The 20960-nt window shown below is 40.6% G+C and overlaps 1 protein-coding gene across 2 annotated transcripts in view; it reads left to right on the top strand.

The window, feature by feature from the left end:
• Positions 1-20960, top strand: part of HOMER2 (homer scaffold protein 2) — a 108524-nt gene that overhangs the window by 24223 nt on the left and 63341 nt on the right. For both annotated transcript variants that reach the window (XR_012154019.2, XM_073304047.2), the window contains exon 2: positions 20190-20346. Coding sequence is in view for 1 of the 2 variants with exons in the window: in XM_073304047.2 (XP_073160148.1) it covers positions 20190-20346 (157 nt within the window). In the remaining variant the exon portion in view is untranslated. The remainder of the gene's footprint in view (positions 1-20189; positions 20347-20960) is intronic.

The following is a 20960-nucleotide window of genomic DNA, read 5'->3' as shown; positions in this document are numbered from 1 at the left end:
ATTTACTCATGGAAGATGAGGGAAAATGGTGTATAAACTTTGCCTCTCCTGACAAAGAGAAACATCTGCTGCCACTTGTTGATTAAGTGGCAACGATTCTTGTATATGCTCGGCACTTTCCAAACAGATCATTGTTGTTACACAGGACTTGTGGAATTTCCAAATCTGTTTCAGAAAAATGAAGCAAGCAAAAGTTTGTTCTAAAATGTTACATGGAAATTCTCTTGTATAACATGGCTTTACTATTTTAGCATAAAACAAGCCCTATTTAGAATTTGTGGGCCTGACTCTGCATCCATGTACACCGGTGTAAATAAGTAACTGTAATGAATTGAGTTACAACTGTGGAAAGCTGATGCGAGAGGAGAATCAGGCCCTGTTTGTTTGTTTAGCTCTCTCTTGTGTTTAGGGGTTAAATTCATCTGGGTGCATGAGGCATGTAAAATGTCCTATGCACTCTACAAGCCCCACAATAAAAGCATAAAATCATAGATAAGGTCTTATGCAGGTCATCTCATTTGGAATGACTATCACCCTGATTTATTATCCAGGAACACTTTGCTTTTGGTAATATGATAAGGAAAACTCTTAATGCTGAAGTAGTTCTGTGGCTTATCAATTCTGCTGTGTACAGATATGGAGGTGTGCCTGAGCAGCACTTGAAGAAGAGAGGCAGGCATAGGTTGCTTTTTGCCACCCTTCTGGCCCCCTGAACCTGAAGATATCAGGTGCCAGCTTGATTCCATAGAGTGGCTGATTTAGCTTATGCTGGCAGTAATACCCAACTAGAGACTGTTTCACTGGCCTAGGATTGCTAGAACACAGTACTGTACCCTCTTGCTCGGCTCCTGTGCTGGAGGTGGCAGTGGGGACAGGGGCAGATGAAATGGAGACCCCCATGCAAGAGGAATTCCCAGCTGGCTGTTCAAGCCAGCTTTCCATCACCTTCGCCCTGCCGAAGCTGCAGATTTGGCCCTTAGCGCTTTTAAAAAGAGTAACAGGACTGAAATAATTTGGGTTGAGTTTTAAATCCAGTTCAAGATCAGAGAAGGATTTAGAAAGAATTCTCAGGAAGAGAATATAAATGTGCAGCCGTCAGAGGACAGCATAAACACCGTGTAGTAAATGTGGCAGCTAAACCAAAGGCAAGGCATCAGTGGTAAAAATGAGGCAACGTTATCCTCTGGCTGCATCACCACTATTGTACTCCAGCTGAGGACCCAATGCACAAAGCCAGTTGGATCAATAACAGTTTGTTGCTTTAGGGCCATGGAGTCCACACTAACGCTGGGGGGAAACAGTCATTTCTAGTGTGCAGAAGGTGTGCTCATCTTAGCTCTTTAATGTTTCATTTATTCTGTGTTTCATGGAAAAATTATTTTAGATCATCTCATTTTAAACATTTTTGGATGTTAATATACTTTCAACAGAATGGAAATAATTACCATATGGCTATAAAATTTGCCATCTGTCCAAATGTACTCAAAGACAGTTACTCTGTGTAGTGTGTTTATCAAAGTCCTAGTAATGCTGGTTGCTGATTGTATACAAGTTTTCATTGGCCTACCTGTCTGTCCCTATTACAATCAATATGTAAATGAAATGGAGAAAATTCCTACAGCCATGTCCTTCACCTTAGCCCGAAGGGTGGAAAAAAATCTGTATACATGTAAAAGGTCTTGATGAAATATTGAAATGCTGACACTCCTCAATCTTTGTTTGTGCTAATGCATTTCTATTTTATAAAACAAATCCTAACTTTATTTTCAACTTAAAGTTCACAGCCAAGAAATTATCAGCAGGTCTCTGTGCTCTATAGAACAATAGAATTTAATAATAGATTCTGCCCTGTTACATGCATGAATCAAATTTGAAAATCCACAGGTTGGAAACACATGGTCAGTGGCATCATATATCTAGGGTTATATTTAAGCTTGTTTCAGTCCTTCAAGGTGCCTTGTTTGGGTTTTAAACACTGAACAGAGCCCTTATTTTCTTACATGAAGTACACTGATCTTTACCAGAAGAATATGCTCAACTATTTTTTTAAGCATATTTACCTGTGAAGAACTAGGGCCAAGGGTTAAGAGAAACGACTAGTGATATTGTTGCCCCACTTGAGACATCTTAGAGTGGTCTGATTTTCAGAAAGTGCTGAAAATCAGGTCCCTTTGGGTAAGTCTACACTGTAGCTGGGTGGTATGATTCCCTGTGTGGATGGACAGACTCACGCAGGCCCAAGCAGCTGCCTGTGATGTAATATCCACATTGCTATTTTTAGTGCACTAGCTCGAGCTAAGCGAGTAAGCGTCTGTCTATCCATGCGGGGATTACAGCTCCCAGCTACAGTGTAGACATACCTTTTCGGTGTCTAAGTTGGGCACCCAAAATCAAAATTTTTAAAAAAATCTTGGGTTGGATTTCTGATGGATAATATGCATTTCTAATAATACTGTAACTTGTGCTCTCAGTTTTCTCTACAATACACCTAACTCTGTTAGTTGGTATAATACAAATTAATGTCTTTTGTTCTACAAATTTTCTGTCAAGTCACAGTGAGACTCTACCAGCATAGGCATGGAAATCTTGCACATCTGACAACCCATTCTTTCTGGAGGTCAGGAGAATGCCAGAGGACCCACAGTTATGTGCAAATGCTGTTGACAGTCCTTTATACTCATAAATAAATCCACATGTTAGAACTCTGCAGTGCAGATCTGATGGTACCAGATGGTCTTACATTTTTAAAGTTTATCATCTTTGATGAATAAGCTAATGTCTAGCAGCTTGAAACTTCAAGCCATATTTTTTAAAATATCTAGCAGGGGAAAAAAAAGATCCATCTTCTGTAAATAGAGTGAAATGTTGTAAATTGCTTTTTTTGCTGTATGGATGGGAACTCCTAACTGTGTCTATGGCTGGCTCTCCTTCCTCCCAGTTCTCCATGTGGTAAAACACCCCTGAGTATGTTGCTTCATATATTGTTGGTTCCGCTGGCCTCTGTCCTTTAGGCACTCTTTTTCACCTGCTGAGGCACTTGGGGACTGCTGCTCAGATTTCCCTAGAAAGCATTGATGCAAGTGCAGTTTGGCAGCTTGGTAGATGCAGATGCACAAATGGGTCTGACACAGGAATAGTGGGGGAGGGGGGTGAGGGGAAAGTTGTTTTGTAGACATAACCATGCATTTTGTAACCAGGTCTGGCGAGTGCCGAGGAGCATGGCTGTATGTGTAGTGTATCCAGGGCTTTGCTCTCCCCTCCCCCTTTGGTATGGTTTTGTGTACATTATTTTCAGTGATTTTTGTCCTCTAGTTAAGGTGTGCTAGAAGAATCCTGCTAGTTGCAGCCCTATTTACACATGGCTGAACTGTAACTAGCCTGGTTCTAATAAGGCTGCAACTAGCAGGATTCTTCTACCATTAGAATGTTCCCCACCCAAACAACGAAAATACTTGACAAATAAGACTTTACTAATCAGCAGCTTTAGTGTTTACTCCAGCATGATTTATTCAAAGCAAAGAAACTGTGATCAGGCAGAGGGGAAGTGGGGGAGGTGAGCAGTTTACCTATGACTGGCCAGAACACTAAGGGAATGGTACCTCCCACCCTTATGAGGTCAGTGTGTTTTGGTAGGATTCCCTGCTGACCCTGTGGCGGACTGCTCCGCTGCTGGCAGGGCCCTGGGTTGTTGATGGGATATGGAGCTTCTCGGTTCTAGGTGGTCTGGTTTAAATGTGGCCCAGATTAGTAATGACTGATAATTGCCCAGGGGGGCCCAGGCCCAGTGGAGTTGGGTGGACCTGGGCCCCCTACTGGGGGCTGCCAGCCCCTTGTGATACTCTGAAACCGAACATTTTTAGACAACCTCTTTTTCTTTCCTTCAAGTTTTCTTGTCAGGCTGCAGCTCCCTCCAGTACTTCCCCAGCAGGCTCTTCCCCCTGACCCAATTAGATTCTGTTTGGTCTGAAAACTTGACCAATCTCCCATTTGAGTTTTACATAACAAAAAATCGTAGCCTAGGAGGAGAGAGAGAATCAATCCTGAGCAAAGCAGGAGAGGAAGGAAAAAGAAAACTTAAGCAGAGGGAATGGGGAGTGAAAAAGGGGAAGGATGTACTCTATACCTGTGCGACATGAAGAATTCGGGAGGAGAATGGGAAGAGTCTGTCTCTCAACCAGTTAAGGCGAAAATGAAAAAATAGGGCCTATTTTCAGCCTCAAGTTTTATCTCCACAAACAAATGCAAGCTCAATATTGAAAGTGCATTTTATAGCACACAGACATTCAAGTACATGATTTGTGAATGCAAACAGGTTCTTAGATATTTATGTGCTATAAAGTGTGCCCACAATGGCACATTTGCACAATTGGTGCAAAATTGGAGGGCAAGTTTAGGTGCTTTTGAAAAAAAATCAAGGCCGCAAGCAGAGGGGGTACACAATACATAGAAAAGGGGAAGCGGTGGGACCTACTTTTTCATTATTTTAATTCAAAATTATTTGAAAGTCCCTATTTGTGACTTTTTCAGCTGCTGAAATTCAAGTGCATCTCCAGCATTGATCTATATGCTTATTAATGATGGCAATGAGGTTACCTACTTGAAAAGAAGTTCTGAACACAGTAATAGTGTTCATTAACTGCAGGGTCATACGACTGGTTAAAATAACCACAATCCAGAATTCTTTAGAATCCATTTTATAATATTATAATTGCTATTAACTAGTATGCTGAAGATATTAAACCCATGCAAAAAACCCATTTACACAGATCCATTGTAACAGAGGGAAGGAAATTAGCATAGAAGCTCCTTGCACGCGTAGGAACTGTAATAGCTCCATCTGGTACTAAGGTAGAGGCAAGAAATAATATAGAAAGAGAAAAGCCGGGTGAGCTAAAGAGGAGTGTACTGGTAAAGCAAGTAATGGTCATCAAATGCATTTTAAGTTAGTAGCTGATTTTTTTTTTATCTATCCGCAAACACAGTTCTTCAGGATAAAAATCATCAGAGGGTGAAAACCGTGGCAGCATCTGATCTCACTGCATGGTGACGTCCTGCTTCAAACACACAGTTCAATGTAAACATCTTAATTCATATACTGGCTTAATTATGAAAATATCTCTAACACCGTTATTAATTTTTCAAGATGCCCTATCAATAGATCGTATCAGAAATTATATATACGAATAAGAGGAGCTGAGCTGAAAGGAAACTAAAGCAATCCTCTACAGATGTGATTCCCTGTAATAAAAAATAAGTGCAGTCTGTGGCAGCAAAAAATTGTAAAGTATTTTTATTACTTGGTGAACAAGCCTGTGAAATTGTTGTGTGTATCTTTCAGACACAATATGTTTATAACCTTGAGAAGACAAACTACTGCTTTAAAAGCTCTAAAATTTGGTTCACTGGTACAGATCTGTGGAATCTTCACACAACCTTCCATTGACATGGGAGACAAACTCAAACTCCAAAGAGCTGAGGAAGAAGGGATTAGGCTTTACAGTTGCCTTCCCTCTTTGTGTTAGTGCAGATACAGAGTCCTCTACCAAGATTGTCATATATAGCAACTGAGGCCCTGTTAACATGTTAGGGGACTCCAAGGAGCATCTGCAATTCCATGGTAGGTGGGCAACCATGTTCACGTCTATTAGATGTGCTCAGTCCTCAAAGTTTTCAACCTCATTTGTGGCACTGTGATGTTTAAGGTACTGTTTCTATTGTCACATTTCACTGCAGGGCATTTTTTTTGTTAATTAGAAGTATGAAATCTTGACCGGATATCACAAGGAGGTAAAAGGGATGGAACCTAGCTTTTAATTGTAATTGATGCTGTGATGCTAAGACAACCCTAGCCAAACAGAATCCAGAAAGCATCCCTTTGCTACCTTCCACAACTCTTTTGGCTCAGCAGGCTGATTGCATGCACTAAATAAAAGCCATAATCTGTCAGGATTACTAATTTGTGGGATGAGGATATCTTATTTCCAGTCCATGAATTCTCCACCTTGCAGGCTGCTTCATGCCATTTGGGAACTGCGCTATGACAGGGAAATTCTCAGTTGACCAGTCATCCAAATTCCAACTCTTTTTATATTGTTGGAGCAGCCCAAAGAGACCAGAACCGGGGTGAGAGTCTGGGCCTATGTTTCAGCGTTGCAATAAACCTCACTTAACAAGTGAACAACAAGTAATTTCCCTTGGTAATATCCTTCCTCCCCAAACAAAACAAAACCAAAAAACCCAGATAAATAGCAAGCTAGTTTTTGTAGATTTGTGATTTACTAACTTCCGTAAACATAGCTCACTCACATCTCCTTAAGATTAGGAATGACATGTCCAAACAGGGTAACCAAGTCCATACAAATGTTTAGGCTCTCATCCCTCATGGAATCTTTAGAATGCAGGCACACCTGGGACTTTATTTAGGCACAAATACAGGGGCTGAGCAGCCTGAGACACACATCTAAAATCTCTCACAGCACTTGCCACTTCGTCTCCACTAAGCAGAGCAATAGAAGTTCAAAGTCCTTCCAGGGCCTTGCCTATAACTATATTTTTTTCTAAAAATTTTCCGTGGTGGTTAACTATGGTGGAAGTGCTGGGGTAGACAAGGTGCGGTGACTGCCAGTATTTTTACTACAATGGTGTGCAGACCAGCTCAGCGCAGGTTGAGACAACTTAAACACCTAGACCCTTGTCTGCACACTCACCATTACTACCACTGGTAGAGCTGCACTGATGTTAGCAATGGTAGGAAACTTTTAAAGAAAAAGGCTAGTATAGGCACAGCATATTATGTCTTGCCATCATTAAACACCATGAATGTCCTTCCGGAGGCTTGCTGAGCCAATTGGATGAATGCTCAGTGCTCTGCATGGAGGCAGGGAATGTTTGCAGATTGTATGTACTGTTTGGTGTTTATTAAAAAGCCAAACAAAAGCCAGATTAAACTTCAGAACAGAACCCAAAAATATTACTAACATTTATGAAGTCTGAAAAATTAATATGTGTGGGGAGGGAGCAGTTGACAGAGGACAAATCCACTGATGTTCCCAAGGCAACATGTTGATGTTTGGAATTTTTGAGTTCCTTTGCATATTAAAAGGTAAAACGTTAGAAGATGTTGCCTTTGTATAAATGAACCTGAAAATTTGACTTTAATCAGTAATACAATCAAAGCATTGCTATTGCAAAATAGCATAATCAAATGCTTAACGATTTCAAATGCCATAAAACTAAACAGAGCCTTAAACAAAGATGTACTTTGGTGCATGAACCCATGCATGTAATTATTGATATACTTTTTCCATACACTATTCAAATATTCTCTCTCAAGGCTTGTGTCAGGGTTCCCTCCCCACTCTGAAGTCTGGGGTACAGATGTGGGGACCCACATGAAAGACCCCCCCCCCCAAGCTTATTTCTACCATCTTAGGCACAAATCCCTTCTTGTCCGTGGACGGTATTCACTGTCATCACCAAGTGAGTTAGACAAAGATTAAAGGAAAAGAACCACTAATGGTGCTTTAGTCTCTGTTAAATTAACACAGACAAACGTTTTCCTGGTTTAGGGAAACTTTTGTTTAAAAGTTGGCCTGTAACCTTACTAAGTATTACCAAGGAATTGGGATACCTGAGTTGTATTTCCAGCCTTGCCACTGATTCTCTTTGTTACCCTGAGCCGGTAATTTCACCACTCTTGTCTTTTTTCCCACATGTACAGTGGAGATATTACCAACGTTTAAGTGCTTTGAAATGAAATTAAAGGTGTGTTTCACATTTGTCCCACCCATCCTACGTCCTTGACTGTTCTTCTTATTCTGTGCCATAGAATATTTTGCAATTTTACTCACGGGTTTAAACATGCATTTCACTTTTGATTGTTAAACATCCTGTCAGCAGACTGTGTAACTTGCATGAAGAATCTGATGGAATCTGACTGAGCTGACTTAATTAGTGTGTGCCAGTTTGGGGCTGGTAACAAGCTGTTTACTTTCATAATGCCTGCATGCTGTTATTCCTGGTGTGAAGTGTATAGATTTCAAAAGTTTGTCATTATGTTGCTGCATTTTGCATTATGGAACTTAAAAAAAATCTTACACTTAATTCTAGTGATCTTTTTCATGTTTAATCCAAAATATTACATATTTTAAAATACAATTTAGTTTAGACATTGTATAGCTGAGTTTCTTCAAGGTGTGATGCCAGATATTTAAAAAAAAAAAGTCTCCCAAATCTGTCAAATAATCAGGTTAAGTAAGACTCTCTTCCTTCTACTACCTAGGGTTGCCAATTTTGGTTGGATGTATTCCTGGAGATTTTATCACATGACATCTTTCATTAAAGATTAATCTTTAATTCCTGGAGATTCCAGGCCAATCCTGCAGGGTTGGCAACCCTACTCCTACCCCCATTTTGTTGTTCTCCAGTGAAGAGCTTTGTTGTGGATTTATGAACTTCAGGAGGGAGCAACCATAGGTTTTCCCACATATCCTTTCCAGTATATCTGCATACTAACCTGACACACTTCCTGCTTGTCTAATCTTTGGCAGTAAACAGATAGTTGTGGTACCACATTGTGTGTTGCATTCATAATATCCATGAGGACCATTAAACCTATTTAATTTATGACCTATGGCATAGGTTGATCTTGCTGTCTTAGAAAGCAAGTAGCAGTTTCACTAATGATTTCACTAAGATTAGAGCTGGGCCCTTCAACCCTGGCTGAAGACTATTTAGTGCATTTCTTCACTGCACCATAAGAACCAGTGAAAAGGCTTGCACCATTTCTTAACTGTAGTCAGAGATTGAAAAATGATGGATGATCTTTCTTTTGAACAATGATTAAAGTTTTAGATAAACTTCAGCCAGTGTGCAGAATGCCTTGTGTAAAAAAACAAGTTGTAGTTCTCCTCTAAAGCAACTGTGTTAGGGTCCGTGCTTTGATCTTTTAAAAAAAAATCATTATAACTGGTAGCGGAGGGTGGGTATGTGTGTATGGGAACATTGCATCTGTACACAGAGACACAGATTATTATGCCTGGGTGAAATATGTCTGAACGAGTCCTGAAAATATATCATTGTGTGTGGATATTTGTCCAACTTAGTGTTTGATATAAGGAGATTGAAGTAGCCAAAGATATAGAAGCTGATGCATTAACCCGCCTCACCACTTAGCTCTTCAGGGGCTCATAGTGCCAAGGAAGCCTGGGATGGAAACTAGAGGCTTTTGTTTAACAGCTGTTCACCAGCTGAACAGGCATGCAAGGCAGTCAGTATGCAGAGCTGGATAACAGAGCTGTATGCAGTGCGTGGTTGGACACTTCATATTCTTCGCAAAAACAACACACGGTTATTTTGGAGAGAGACACTTACAAATGATTTGGCTGGAAGGTTTGTTATTTTCTGACCTCTTCATTATTATAATTCTGGATACGTTGACAGGGAATTGAGAATGGGGCCTCCTACTGGGCACTGTTCAAACATAGATAAGAGATAGTCACTGAGGTCAGAACACTGCATTTCTAGGATATTACATTTTTCTTTGAAGAAATTGTTTGTTGTTCTCTACAAAATATTACACAAATTGCTGCAGTTTTTAAATTGAGGGGAGTGGTGGTCAGCATCAATCCGGGTCAGATTTTATGCCTTAATGGTGATTTAATGTTGGTGCAGTCTGACATTTTCCTGAATCACCTTACCAGATCAACAACCTTTGTAGTAGGTAAGCACATGAATTAAGACAATCAACCCTACAAGTCATGCTTACCATGGTTGCCTATGGTTCTGTGTTAACAGCTGGGTAAATTAATACTTTTAGGCTTCAGTCCTGGAGCTTGTTATGCATGGGTGGATTACTGCAGCCATGTGTAGCCTGACTGATTTTGGTGGGTTCCATATGCGTGCCGCATTCTTCCTGCAAGCAACAATTTGCAGGACTGGGCCAGACACAGCAAATCATGTTCCAGAACTGGTAGTCAGGGTTTTATCGTCCTATTTCAGAGTTAAGAAATGAAATAGGTTGGGATTACTTGTGTAAGAATTTGCCATGCCTATATCTATATACTTCATAATAAATTTGACTAGTGGGCAAGTGTTCTGAAATACTACAACTGAGTACTATAAAAGGTTTTTCAGCTAAATTTTGATTTTGCAAGGTGCTAATCGGGAGTGCTGATATGATTATCTGAGTTTCAAATGGCAGTAGTTTCTTATATACAGAAATCTGAACTGGATAGGGATGGTGGTGTTCAGCAGGATGATGTGGAAATGGTGTTTTTATGTGTTTGTATAGAGCCTTACATAATAAGGCCCCTTACCTGATTTAGGCCTTTGTTTGCTGTCAGAATGCCCTCTCCCCAGAAAAGAGAGAAAAGAAATTAGGAAATCACCTTAGAACCCATATAACCTGTAATTATGTTTTCTCTGCCATGCAGATTTCTGAATTAAAGGATGTGTATCACATATGTTAACTAATTATTTCTTCGCTTTAGTGACAATTACCAATAACATCTAAAATATAGTCTTTGAACAACAGGTGCTGTTTATTTGCGTACTGTGAAGAACATGTGAAGTCCAATGTTCAAAGATATTCCTTGCTATATTGCTTTAAAATACACTGCAGAAGCTTCAGTGAGAAAGGAATAAACACATATGACATGTTTACCAGGAAACATTTCCTTGCTCGTCAATCTCTAAACAAAGCGACATTCTTATTGAATAAGAAGGTGGCTGTGTCAAGATCTGCTTTATCTCCATTGTTTTCACTTTCTCTATAGATACAGCCTAGATTACATTCTGTGGGAAAAGATTTATCTTGCACAAATATTTGCTTCCTACACTAATTTTCTGGGATAGTGGTCAGTAAAGATGTGACTGTTGAAAAAGATCAATAGCAATTGATGTTGCTAAATTAATATATCGTTAATTTTCTTCAAGGAAAGACACACACTCAAAATAATTCTGTAGTGAATGTGGTGCTTGTGAATGGAGGTGATTTGACAGAACTTTAAAAAAAAACAAAAAAAAAAACCCCACCCCAAACTCCACATAACGTATGCTGTATGGGCAGTCCAAGACTCCTAATTCTATCTGCAAATATACTTCTCTCCAGATCTGGAAGAGCCACTTCTTAGGATGAAAAGGTAGTCATTCTTCATGTGTCCAATCAACCTTTGGCCTCTTGGCTGAGGCAGCCAATAAGCTTGTGCCATAGTGTCAATTATGGTGGGGAATCTTGTGGGGCTGTGAGATATGAACACCTGTCCACTAGCCACTGCATTGAGGCCAGAAGTTAATTTCACATAGGCCAGGGGTGGGCAAACCTTTTGGTCCGAGGGCCACATCTGGGTATAGAAATTGTATGGCGGGCCATAAATGCTCACAAAATTCATGCTGGGGTGCGGGAGGGGGCTCTGAGTTCGGGCAGGTGGGATAGGGTGCGGGGGGATATGAGGGCTCCAGATGGGGGGGTTGGACTCTGGGGTGGAGCTGGGGATGAGGGGTTTGGGATATAGGAGGGTCCTCCTGGATGGGACCAATGGGTTCGGAGGATGAGAGGGGGATCAGGGCTGGGGTAGGGGGTTGGAGCCCAGGAGGGGGTCAGGGGTGCATGCTCCAGGCGGTGCTTACCTCAAGCAGCTCCTGGAACCAGCAACATGTCCGCCTTCTGGCTCCTATGTAGAGGCATGGCCAGGCTGTCCTACCTGCAGGCGCCATCCCTGCAGCTCCCATTGGCTGACAGCAGCCAATGGGAGCTGCGGGGGCAGCACTTGGGGTGGGGGCAGTATGCAGAGCGGATCCCTCTGGTTACCCACCTGTGTAGGAGCCAGAGAGGGGACATGCCACTGCTTCTGGGAGCCACATGGAGCGGCCCCGAACCCTGCTCCCCAGCTGGAGCGCTGGAATGGGGCAAGCCTGAGACCCCCGGCCCAGCGGGAGCTCGAGGGCCAGATTAAAATAGCTTGTGGGCCATAGTTTGCCCACTGTTGACATAAGCCATCAGACCATTATTGGATAACAATACCTTTCCTTTATAGTCGACCAGGGACTGACTTAAGCTGGTGACCTAGCTGTGAAGAGCTATAATATACCATTACCAATCTGCTGAACTAATCAGTCCACAGTGAGTCTCACTTTCATTAGCATGAACTTCAAATTTCTCCCCAAAAGTAAATCTGATTGAGCTTGCCTTCCCTCTCGTCCTGCCACATACTGCTGCAGAATAGGAAAGGAGGCTTGATTTTTCACAAACATCCTTTGACATAAGAATGGGGAGTGAGGACATCATTAGTTATGGTCTTACGCTTTATGAGAGAGTTTTCATGGTAACATTTAATGGCTATGTAAAATACTTAAAAGTAAACATGAATCCTTCTAAATCTTATTAGGAGAACAAAAAAAAAAAAAAAAAGGAAGAAATGGTTGTAATGAGGCTTGCAGGTTGGAGCTATAGGGCATGATTTTCTACACACCAGCAAGTACTACTGGAAGACACTTAGGGCACATCTACACTGCAGCTGGGAGCATGCCTCGCAGCCCGGCTAAACTGGCATGTGCTGGCTGTGTGTTAGCTAGCGTGCTAAGACTAGCAGCTCAGGAGGTGGCATGAGCTAACTGCCTGAGTACAAGTCCACCTGACCCTCTGGATCCATACTCAAGTGTCTAACCCATCCCATTGCCCAAGACACAACGTCCACACTGATATTTCTGGCATGCTAGGTCAAGCAGAGCTAGCTTATGTCTGTCTGCTGGGCTGGGAGGAACACTCCCAGTTGGAGTTTAAACATACCCATATGTACAGTACTTCCAGTCTGAGTAGTGACCGTAAATGTAGCACCTTTGTGCTCAAATATCTCTAACAAATTCCTTTTTATAAATTGGTTCTAAAAGAGGGTAATATACTCAGTTTAAAATGGGAGTCTCTTTAAATAAAATAAAAAAGTTATTTTCTAAAACACTCCTTGTTATATAATGCTTTTATAGTTTTATATTGAGCATACCACAGCGAACTGTCATGCCTTGCAATGTGCATTTTATTTAAAGAATCCTCAGCAGAACATTAACTGTTCTTCCATTTGCAATTCTGGTAAAATTGATTCTTGATTCAGGTGCCAGAAATCATTACTAAGAAAAAAATTACCATGTGGGTTTTGAAGTGTGGTGTGTTTTTATTTCATTTTTTGCAGTCATGACTACACACATGAATCCCTGATATGCTATTAGCTTTAGGGCTCCTTTAATGCAGCTGTGATCACTTTAGATAAGCTATTACCAGCAGGAGAGTGGGGTGGGGGGAGAGAAAACCTTTTGTAGTGGTAAACACCCATTTTTTCATGGTTTGTGTGTATAAAAAGATCTTCTGTACTTTCCACAGTATGCATCCGATGAAGTGAGCTGTAGCTCATGAAAGCTTATGCTCAAATAAATTGGTTAGTCTCTAAGGTGCCACAAGTACTCCTTTTCTTTTTGCGAATACAGACTAACACGGCTGTTACTCTGAAACTTTTCACATGAGGAGCCTTATTGAGTTCATGTGTGTAAGAGTACTCAAAACTGTAAGTGTTTGCATGATCAAGGGCATAGTAGCTTAATGCCTGAACCTGAAGGTGACTCCCTGTAGCCAGGCAAGTCAATGCGGCTCCCCAGGGGCACAGCAATTTGTTGTCACCAATGTAGAATCAGTTGTGGGAATGGGGCTTTGTTTTCAGCTTCTGTACACGAAATAAAACCACAGTTTGCACTATTTCAGTATTACCATTAGGAAAGGGTTAGATAAAACAATAGAAAAAATCATAATGTCACTGTATAAATCCATGGTACGCTCACACCTTGAACACTGCATGCAGTTCTGGTCACTCCATCTCAATAAAAATATATTAGAATTGGAAAAGGCATAGAGAAAGGCACGTAAAATTATTAGGGATATGAAACAGCATCCACATGAGGAGAGATAAGAGACTAAGAAGCGGGGGCATAATAGAGGTAATAAAATCATGAATGGTATAGGGAAGTGTTATTTACCTCTTCACATAAGACAATGAAATTAATAGGCAGCAGGTTTAGAACAAACATAAGGAAGTACTACTTCACACAATGCACAGTCAACCTGTGGAACTTATTACCAGGGGATGTTGTTTAGGCCAAAAATATAACTGGATTAAAAAAAGAATTAGATAAGTTCATGGATGATAGGTCCATCAATGGCTATTAGCCCAGATGGTCAGGGATGCAAACCCATGCTGTGGGTGTTCCTAAACCCTGACTGCCAGAAACGGAGACTGGACAAGAGGGGATGGATCACTCAGTAATTGCCCTGTTCTGTTCATTCCTTGTGAAACATTTGGCACTGGACACTGTCAGAAGACATGATGGTGGGTTAGATGGATCACTGGTCTGGCCCAGTTGGCCATTCTTGTGTTCTTACCAACCCTAAACATTCAGAAGGCCCATAAAAGCCATTATGGTGATTTAAAGTTCATGAGACTCTTATAATTTTAGCATCTTTTAGCCTTCTGTTTTTTGAGGTTTTAACATTTGCATTCTTCAGGGTTTTCTCCATGACCATGATGGTTAGAAATATATTTTTTAATGAAAGTGGTCATTTTCACATAATCATGCACAGGGGCTTTAAGAAAAACACCAAATATCACAGGAGGACTCTCTATAGAATCACGAGAAATGGCAATCCTGTTGCTCGTATTCAAATTTTTAATAACGGCAACATTCCTGACAATGAATAAATCATCCATAACTGTAGAATCCCCCCACCAATACCCCTACTATTTTTGCACTTGTTTGTTCATTTATAGTTCATGAATGAAGGGTGCAGTTACAGTGATCACAGCTATCTACTGCATAAGAACTTTCTGGCCGAGCAGTTTATCGTGAATTGCTGGGTTATGCATCTACAGTATTCACAACTGTTTTCTTATATCTGATTGCAAATAGAGCCATCTCTGGAATTCTTTCAAGGGCACATATCCGTACACATGGAAGGACTTGATACCCATGATCGTGCTGAGCCCAGAGCTGTGGTCAAGTCTGTGTCCAGAAAGTATTCAAAAAATGCCAATTATTTAATGCAGATTTGGTCATTTATTCACTTGATTTGATTCTGCTCCCACAGCGTGCATGGTTCATAATTCCCTGGGGTGTGTTTAGTTATATTGTAATTTTGTTCTGAATGCCATTATTATGAATATGGCTCATGTTATTCCAAATAACCAGTGTACATGAATAGAGTATTTATTCCATCATCTGTGTATTAGTATGTGTTGCTGTGCCTGTAAATAAATAAAGCATGCAGAAAGCAAACGCATCGGATTTCATGAAGTATGGAGAGAGATTTTAAACAACAACACAACATTATAAAACAACAACAAGTTGTTTCTATCTTGGAGGTATATGAGGTTTCATTTACATTACAATATGTGCTACGGAAATTGAAATTTGAAAGTGAGTGACCTAGCATATTTAGTCTTGGGAGTGTATTTAATAATTTACACACAATAAATGTGTAGCAGTGTTGAAATTCTTTGGAATTAAAAACTATTAAGCTGTGCAAAATTAAACTGGTGAGAGTGAAGATATGGTGTAGCTTTGTGTTTGGTCGTTCTGCGACTGTTAAGTGTGAATTAGAGGATTAGAATATTGTAGTGCTTTAGCTACTTATTAATAGGCATGTATCTTGTAAAATGAAAGCTCTGCCATTTTGATATGGAAATAAGTTTGGCAGGTGTGACTGTTACAAGGCAGGAAGGATGGACTGGGCTTGCTTCTCTCCCTCTGCTCCCCGTGATCTTAGCAAACCTTGCAGTGAGACAAAAAGGAAAGGGTTACGCTCCACTGAAAACAGCAATAATACCTGGAGCTTTTGTACGCTTTCAGATGTCACCAGCCACTGCTGGAGTTTGGAGGGGCTGCACATCTTGACTTAACATATCCATTCCGTTTTTAATAATCAGGGGCCAAAGATGGCAAATCAACACTAAATGACATGTCTTAGAGACGTCTTCCTCATACTGTGCAGTAGTGAGTGCCAATGCTGCACTCTGCTGTTGGAAGCATTTTGTAGGGCACATAAAATAACTACATTACACCCCAGCCTGGTGTTTGGTAAAATGGTGTCTCTATAAACTACAATATGTTGAAATAAAACAGATCTTGGTTTTGCACATTATTATTCTATGTCAGTCGCAGGGCATTTGCACTTGAAATGTGACTAATACACATTAAATATTAATGGAAAATCTGCGGGGGGGTGTGTGTGTTTAATTTATAATGGGACTGAATTATTCTCTTACATCTTTTGAAGCGGTGTCATGGGTGTAAGTAAGAGCAGAATTTGGCCCTCCCGCTGTACTCCAAATTTGACTGGCTGGTTGTGAATGTGGCTTTTACTTGATGGTGCCAATTAGAAATTAAAACATTAATTGGGGAAGATGCATTGTTTTCAGTGTCTGTTTCCTCTTCTCTTTGTCAGTTCTTGCACTTCTCTATATCTCCTCTTTTTTTTCTTTTCCTTCATTATGTGCTTTACCCACAAAATTAAAATTAGGGGTTACCTAATGAAATTAATAGGCAGAAGGTTTAATACAAACAAAAGGAACTACTTTTTCATGCAACACACAATCAACCTGTGGAACTCATTGCTGTGGGATGGTGTGAAGGCCAAATGTAAAACTGGGTTCAAAAAAGAACTAGTTAAGTTCACGGAGGACCAGTCCATCAGTGGTTATTAGCTTAAGAGGGTCAGTGTGAAGCCCCTTGCCCAATACAGCTCTTAACCTCTGCAAGAAGTTGGAAGTGGAAGATAGTGGTGGATCACTCCAGAATTACCCTGTTCTGTATGGTCTCCCTGGAGCTCTTGTATTGACTGCTGTTGGAGACAGGATATTAGACTAGATAAACTATTGGTCTGAGCCAGTATGGCCATTCTTATGTACCTATCCCCTTTATTTCTGTATCTTCCAGGTCTTTTCCCAGAATATTTCCCTTAATTCTGTTTTCTGAATTGGTCAGTCAATCTCTTCCTCCCCCCACCCCAACATCCACCTTTTTACACACCAACAACCCTGACTTAATGTTGCATACACACCCTCTTCCATGGAGCACCAGGCATCTTGATATGCAGAGGACAAAACTGCAGTGAGGATCTCACTGCTCAGAAGTCAATACCACTTGAAAAGGCACGACCTTACCCATCACCGCAGTGACTGGATTCCTACCAGGTTGCTGCCCCTGAATATTATTTGGCAGCTCCATTTATTTTTGTAGATGCCAGCGGGTGTAAGTGTTTTGAGTAAATTGGAATGCCCCCTCCCAAACTCAATCTGTCACTGCTGCCACCACCACACACACATAACATCCTGGGTGCTGGAGAAGGAGTTTTCTCTCTAGGCTTTCCCTCCCACCCAAAGATTCCCAGCAACCTCAAGACTCTGTTTTGGGGGTTTACCTTTTCAGTAAACAATTCCAGCGTCCGCCTGTGTGCAAGACTTTCCCAAGCTGCAAAAGAAGACTGAGTCTTGCTAGTTTGACTGCTCCCCAGAGGGTTCTGAATAGCAGTAGGCAAGACTGGCAAAGCTACAAGCCGCAGCAGAGGTACTGGAACTGTCAGTCTCCAGACTCAGGATGACTATGTTATGTTATGCCCACAAAAAATACAGAGCAAGCAAATGGGGGAAAGGGGAGAAGATATCTATTCCCTGGCTGCAGAGCTATTTGGTATTTTTTTGTAAGAGCCCAAGAGCAAGTACTTTAAAGGGGAAATTTCTCTGACTTCCCCATTATGGGGAATTACCGTAGCTGCTTACTCAGGTGGCATTCTGACCTGTTTTAATTTGAAGGTAATTATTGGCATAGACTCACATGTATTTGCGTAATAAAAACTTGACATGTAAGTGGGCTTTAGGCCTCTTAAGCTGAGTATTTTATGGTTGAAGTGGTCTATGTATATGTAGAGAAATGCCCCTTTTTTCTAGCTAAGTGCTGCACAAATATTAGCATTTGAAATGAGAGCCAAATTCACATACCTGGGACTGCATATAACATCAGTCTCACAGAGCTACTGTTAAGGAATAACTGGAATAATTTATATATCTTTACCAACATAGTGAGAAAGTTCCATTGTATTTGAAGTGTCTTCCACATGAGTATTGAATTTATTGAATTTGGCACAGCCATCCATCCAGAAATGTACTCAACAGCTCCTGAAAAATTTAAAACCATGCAGATATCTTACAAGGAAAAAACATTACTACTGCACCTGCATGTTTGTTTGTTTTTTCATTTTTAGGCCTCATTAGGTTTTTCACCAGCAAACCACCTTTGCCAAGTTAATTCTACAATTAGAGTATCAGATATGCCCAATGTTAGTAAATTCAATTTGATTTGTATGATCATGTATTCTCTAGCACCTAGAGACCTCACTCAGGATCAGGGCCGGTTTGTGCTAGATGTTACCCAAACAGAGCAGAACGCAGTCCCTGCCCTGAAGATCTTACGGCCTAGAGGTATGTCAGCACTTTGAGTTGGAGGTGTAATTTCCAACTCGAGAACGCACACCCTCACTAGCTCTGATTGAGCTAGGGTGCTAAAAATAGAAGGGTAGCTGCAGCAGTGGGAGGGGCTAGCCGCCTGGAGTAGAACTCTGAGATGCTAGCTGTGTACTCAGGGCTGTTAGCGCTTCCTACCTCTCTCACCATGGCAGCTACATTTCTATTTTTAGTGTGGTGGGTTTGTCTCCTCAAGCTGGAAATTACTCTTCCAGCTCCAGGTGTAGCCATGGCCTAAGATAACACAACAAGTGGATGTAACAATCAGCTGGGAGGAGCAAAGGATTGAACATAATGGAAAACGTGGAGGCCAGATATGTACACAGATTGATGGTTTTGAGGTGGGTAAATAAAAATATTTATAAAACAAATATCCGAGATTCCCACTGGTGTTCTACCTAGACATTAATTAGCCTTGTGCAAAACACCTTCTAGCAGCCTCTTCAGTTTGTGTGTTGTAAACATCCTATTTCTCTGAGGCTGATATGGTGGGTTGTATTGGAATAAACTGACATTTCAGCATCCTATCATAATTATGTCAAGATAATGTCTTAATTATATAATATTCTAAATGTGTTATGTTGAGTGGTAATGTCATGTAATGTTCACTATTTTATATAATCAGTTAGCCCTCAGACTCAGGGAATAAAAAATTATATAAATATAGTAGAGTTTTCTTTACACTTTAAAATTTAACTTGGATGGAAGGTACAATTTGAAGTGGAAATAGAATATTTACTGACATTACTGCCTTAATAAATCCTAACTGTAGTCTTCAATCCAAATAACTTCCTGTTTATCACATGTATTGTTCTGCTAACCCTGCTTCTTCTCTGCTCTCATGTTGTTTATACTGTCATCTTTAAAAACAAACAAACCTGTACTTTGTGTGGAATTCTCATGTTGGGTAAAATTGTCTGTGAATTGACAGTACTATAGTTAGGAAATGAAGCTGTGGGTTGGGACCCCAAATACTTCACCCATAAATACAGCTTGTTGAACTAAAATGTAATACAATCTTTTTTCATCGTGGTTAGCTACTTTGCAGCTGATTAAATTTTCGTGCACATCCATAGAACAGAATGAACGGAAGGACTGAGATTTTAGTATGTAAATAGTGACACTGGGCATTTGGTTTGATAAAATTGTAAGGAGAATCTGCAGTGAGTTCTGTCTCTAAGTAATGATTCATATGGCTGAGTGGTATGAGGAAGGAAAGCTGTGTGGTTTTAGAAAAAGCAGGTGGATTTGGCAAAGATGTGTGTCAATGTAATTTAATTGAAATGATGTGCTAATTTGAGGAAGAAGGTGCTAATGTTTTAACAGTGTCCAGTTATAGCAACATGGGAACTAAAATTGCATTTGTACTGGTGGCCCAAGAAGGGAAGAAGGTCAGTGAGTTCAGGGAGCTAAATGTCACATGGTAAGGCTAAGAATAGGTATAGAACGCTGGAGTGTTGATTCAGATAGTAATTTTAGAGCACTGTTTTTCCATTTAGAATTCCAGGGTTATCTCATTTGAACTGTGAGGTTTAGGTCTGCTGTTTTCAACATGGTTGATCAAGAGTGGATTTCTGCAACATTTCATCTTCCACAAACTCATGCATCCATTTCTCCTGTCCCTCCCTATTCCAGAGAACAGCCCATCTTCACCACCAGAGCACATGTCTTCCAAATTGACCCCAGCACCAAGAAGAACTGGGTTCCTGCAAGCAAGCAGGCTGTAACTGTTTCCTACTTCTATGACAGCACAAGAAACAGCTATCGGATTATCAGTGTGGATGGAGCCAAGGTAGGAGGTTGACAGATACATCTGGCATGCTTATTGATTGGAGAGCATCGTGTGATGCTGCTCACCATTAACTGGTAATAGATATGGATGGGCCAGCCTACAGAGATAATTGAATAAATACTTAATTTGTATGTAATCCACTCTGTTTTTGTACTGTGAAAGCTTCGAGTGCAGAAGTAAGTGTGTGTGTGTAATAACAAGTGGCTTTCTGAACACAATTATACATGTGGAGGCAAGACTATATCAATTTAGGATAGCTTAATAATATTGACATCTTGGCAGGCCAGTAGTTCTTAGTGTCAAGTTTTGGCGAGTATTTGGCTGATTGTGTCTTAAAATATTGTCCATTAAAGGTACATCTGAATTTTTGTGGCAAAAACCTATTTTTAAAGGGTACAATGGGAGAGGTGCACGCTCGGACTGGAACTATTAGTTTTGAAGAGAAAGGATTGCCCACTCCTTGGGATAAAATAATATGTCTTCAGTGAGTAATTATGCCCTCCTGCCTGCACCTTGATAGACTGTCACACAGCTGGTCATTTTTTTCAGTCTGCAAGACATAGTCTGCTATTGTAATTCGCAACCCCATGCAACATTCCTCTAGCACAGTGAAA

Source organism: Lepidochelys kempii, chromosome 10, assembly GCF_965140285.1.
Source record: "Lepidochelys kempii isolate rLepKem1 chromosome 10, rLepKem1.hap1, whole genome shotgun sequence".
NCBI classification, from domain to species: domain Eukaryota; kingdom Metazoa; phylum Chordata; order Testudines; family Cheloniidae; genus Lepidochelys; species Lepidochelys kempii.
This window is presented reverse-complemented; position numbering and strand designations above follow the sequence as displayed.